The sequence below is a fragment of the Aspergillus heteromorphus genome (assembly GCF_003184545.1).
Source record: "Aspergillus heteromorphus CBS 117.55 chromosome Unknown BO70scaffold_73, whole genome shotgun sequence".
Classification (NCBI taxonomy): Eukaryota; Fungi; Ascomycota; class Eurotiomycetes; order Eurotiales; family Aspergillaceae; genus Aspergillus; species Aspergillus heteromorphus.
The window spans coordinates 19,979-24,184 of NW_020290478.1; the positions used below are offsets into that span (position 1 = coordinate 19,979).

Below are 4,206 nucleotides of genomic sequence, written 5' to 3' on the forward strand. Positions count from 1 at the left end.
TGAATCAACTCATTGTTTCCTGTTGCCTCATGTGGTCGCTTCCTATGTCTTCATGACTAACATAAGCTAATGAATTCTTTTTAAAAACTTGTCAGAATATATACTTACTTAGCTGGGAATATAATAATTATATTCTATTCTTAATAAGCTAAAGATAGAATAATATTCTATTTATAAATCTAGTTATATTATATTAAATAATATTAAATAAATTCTAGATTTATTTAAAAAACTTTTATTATATATTATATTTTACTGTATAAAATCTTCTGTTAATTTTATTATATAAAATATTATTTATTTAATTAATAAAGAATACTTTCTGTATTTAATATCAATAAAAAACTAGAAATATATAAAATAGAAGAAATATAGAAAATCTTTAATAAATTATTAAAATATAGAAGTCACTAATCATCTGTCTTTATATGACTAACATAAGAACCGTTGCTGACCAGAAAAATAATTCAAACAGTGATCTCGTATGGGAATAAAACACTATCAGTAAATATTTATTGAATATTTCCCAAGAGGTGAGACCACACCGAGGCAAGTACTTAGAGGGGGAGGGGGTGACGCCAATGAATGCAACCGCTGATAACATTATAAAACAGAAAATAAGAATAGCTCAGCGGTGTATATATTCAGGGCTTCAGTTTATTTCTGTCAAGTTCACGCTGCTCACTGAAAACCCGCCGACTCATCTCAAGGACTGCTTCAAACCCTTCTCGACCCTTTTTTGCATTTTGACTGAATCTTTCCACACTAGCTTCCTCTACCTTGTTTTTGATTCTCTGCCACCCACCACAAAGAGCAGTGATTTTCGCTTCCTGGTTGAATTCGGTGGTAGATGATGGGTTCAGAAATGATGGCTGGTAAACAACAGTCTCTCTGACATTCAAGACATTGGACCACGTGAGGTTGGTTGAGCACATTGTGACCTTCTTGGAGCTTGGATCAACATATGATACTTCATAAACATGAGATGTGGCACTCCCTCCAAATAGCGAAAGTACCCATTGTGGTACCGACTGATGACACGTAATAAGACGCTCAGTATGTAGCTAGTATTCAGTAGAATTAGTCGCTTGTTACTTTAGGTGATAAATGAAGCGCACGTAAAGGAAGGATACATACAATGCCTGTTTCAAGGTCTACCACTCGAGACAAAGTGTCCACTGCCACCACATGCGTAGACTTGTCATTCCAAGGGCAGTACTTGCGCCAATTTGCCGCAGAGACTTCCTCCCATGAATAATCAAATGTGCAAGTCGATGAGAAGACTCTCATCTCGAAGTAATGTACCGGCAGTACAAGAAAGTCTTTCTTCTGTTAAAAAGAAAAGTCAAAAAGACTGTATGTGACTTTCGGGGATAGAAATTGAATATTAAAAAGGCTGAATTGCACTTTCAATGAAGACTGGAGAGAAAGTAAGGATACTCCAAAGCTCTTTTGTGACAGTTGATGTGGAGTGGATGGATATATTGTTATAAGAGATTGATGACTACGATGACCTCAAGTGGTAGTATATGATAAACTACTACTAGAGGAGCAATAAAACTCTTTCCGTGTGTTGTTGTGACAATAATCGTAGGTGGCGATCCGCTCTGGCGCAACAACAGTCAAGATAAGCATAGAAGAATGACTTTTTTGCAATAATCCTGGATTCTTTGGGACCGGAAAGGGTAGCGCCAAGAGTCGGGGGTTCCCGGCATGACCCATAACCGCCACTCTAGGCTCAATAATGTCTGCCATTCTGAATAATACAAATATGGTTCTTTCATATATCGTTTCATCCCCCCTATCGACCAGCTCCTTGCTCAATATGCACATGAACTAAACTTAACCCAACACTGCGTTTTCCATGGTCTCAACTATAAGATATGGTCGAACTTCGAAAGCGCAAAGCGCCAACACAACCCTCTATATCCGAGAGAAAGGGTAAAAGAGTCCATCCATCTGTTGGGTCATCTCAAAGCCCTACGCCGAAAGTAGGTAATGTCTTAAAGACAGGCCCTTTCGATAATTTTCCCAAAGTGGGCGATGTTATACACTCGGATGGTTTTGGCGGTGAATTTGAAACAAATGATGGCAATAAAACCACTTTAAAAAACCTCATCAATGCAAGCGATAATGGTATTGTGATATTCACATACCCTAGAGCTTCAACCCCAGGCTGTATGTGGAATCCTGGCCCTTCTTCTTTGTACCCCTCTTGCTGGAATTTACCTGGCGTGGCTTTTGATGCATCTGTTTATGGTGGCCATCCCGCATGTTCCAATCAAACCAGTGGTCCAACGAAGGCTCACGTGTTAAAAGGTACAAAGCAAGCAGGGTTGTTTCGTGACCATTATGATTCTTTTACCAAACTCGGCTTATCTGTCTACGGCCTTTCGGCAGACTCGCCCAAGACAAACACCACATTCAAATCAAAGCAGATGTTGCCCTTTCCCCTGCTCTGCAACCCTTCATATACACTAATAGAGGCCTTCGGGTTGAAGAAGCTACCAAAAGGAACAATAAGAGGTGTCTTTGCATTGGATAAGACGGCCAGGGTACTCCTTTTGCAGGCCGGTGGTCCAGATGCAACGGTCAAGGCTGCATTGGCTATGGAGTTGGGAAACGGACTCGTGAAAGGTCAGATCAGGCAAGCTAGGTAATGGTAGTCGCTGGGAAGATGAGGCTATAAAGTCCGATTCTGTAATACTAGTATATGCATGGATAGGCTATATAGATATAGAATTAGATATGAATGAGATATATATAAAATATTCAAGGAATTGGGATCAGAATTGGGATGTGCTTGATCTAAATTAATTAAATTAAAGATACAAATTCTATATATAAATATCCATATATAAATATCTAATAAAGCTAGGCTACGTAAGTACACAACCTAGGGGAGTGTAAGAGGCAAAACAGTTGTAGGTAGTATGAAGAAGATATATCTATCGCGAAGTCAAGGTATATACTCTATTACCCAAAGTATTTATAAGAGATAGAGCAGCTCTAGATAGTATAAATGTAAGGGATGATACCCGCGGGATATGCATACTTACAAGGGTGAAGCCCACCTCCTCCCGGGTGTACTTGAGTATATATATGGGATTCTAGGGGTCCGCAGGTAGCATTTACTGCGGGACCGACTAAAAGACCGAGACACTAGAGGTAATATTACAAGATATTATATTATAATCTCAGCTTTCTTGAAGACAGTAAGAGAAATAGTAGATTTATCTTTTATAATATATCTAAGCTATAGCTTTTAAAATATACTATAAAAATATTATTCAGTACTCTATTTTATATTATAAAATTTATATTAAAGAAAAATAATAAAATTATATTCTTCTTATTAGAGCTACTTTAAAAAGATAATTACAGAAGTTTGGTATTAATTCCTTAGTAAGCAGTAACTAGTTGTAAATTTTCTTTAATTATATTGGACATATAGTCAATCCCGATAACTGCGGGTAATGTTAGCCTTTTGGCTCAGTGGCAACAACTCCCCTAGGTTGGTGTCTTACAATAAAGAAGATATATCTATTATAAATTTAAGATACAATCAATATTATCAAAAATATTATTACTATCTATTTATATTCTTTTATTAATAAATATATTTATAAGCATTTTATAAATTATATATCTTAATATTTATTGATATTTGATATAGTATTTTCTGTATATATTTTTTTATAGTATAAATTATTATAAAAATTATAAAAGTTATTTTTTTATAATTATGAATATCTATTTGTTTCTGATTTTAAAGTATTTTTTCTAATTTAGATCCTTATAATTATATAATTTAAGAATAGATTATAGAATTTTTTTCAAGAAGAAACAACTATCTTTATGTCATGATTCTTATACAGTTGCTACAATATTAATGTGTGTAAGAACAGCAATCCCTACAGTACCTGTGAGATATATATATCTTGTCTTATCAAGATCCTGATTGCCATTACTCTCTATTATATTCTGTTTCTTATTCAGACTTTATCCTGCTGACATCAAGTACTCTGTTTCTTGTCTAGATTTTATCTCACAGATGAAAAAGATATAATTTATATAAATCTTTAAATATATGATCTATATAGGTTTTTATAAATATACTTATTTATAAAAATTAATCTAGCTAGTAAATTAGTAATATTTTAAATAAGATTATATTTATCTCAACTTTATTATAGATATATCTAT

At 34.5% G+C, this 4,206-nt stretch overlaps 2 protein-coding genes across 2 annotated transcripts; one reads left to right on the top strand and one right to left on the bottom strand.

Moving 5' to 3' along the window:
- Window positions 1-380: 380 nt before the first annotated feature.
- BO70DRAFT_325685 (putative mitochondrial protein sorting (Msf1)) lies at window positions 381-1,665 on the bottom strand. Its single transcript, XM_025540649.1, has 2 exons — window positions 1,138-1,665; window positions 381-1,064 (listed from the first exon to the last, which is right to left on the bottom strand). Exons 1-2 carry the CDS (start codon window positions 1,288-1,290, stop codon window positions 645-647), a joined length of 573 nt encoding a protein of 190 aa, XP_025394150.1. The 5' UTR covers window positions 1,291-1,665; the 3' UTR covers window positions 381-644.
- A 93-nt stretch (window positions 1,666-1,758) lies between these two features.
- Window positions 1,759-2,656, top strand: BO70DRAFT_391142 (thioredoxin peroxidase DOT5; the record flags this gene model as incomplete). The annotated part of the gene is made up of 3 exons (XM_025546213.1): window positions 1,759-2,178; window positions 2,320-2,614; window positions 2,653-2,656. Exons 1-3 carry the CDS (start codon window positions 1,884-1,886, stop codon window positions 2,654-2,656), a joined length of 594 nt encoding a protein of 197 aa, XP_025394151.1. The 5' UTR covers window positions 1,759-1,883.
- Between the last annotated feature and the right edge of the window lie 1,550 nt (window positions 2,657-4,206).

Bases quoted from the DNA above. Each gene is read 5' to 3' on its own strand.
- BO70DRAFT_325685 (XM_025540649.1), bottom strand. From the start codon at position 1,290: ATGAGAGTCTTCTCATCGACTTGCACATTTGATTATTCATGGGAGGAA. The intron at 1,065-1,137 runs GTATGTATCCTT...ACTGAATACTAG, and splicing joins TAGACCTTGAAACAGGCATT to CTACATACTGAGCGTCTTAT.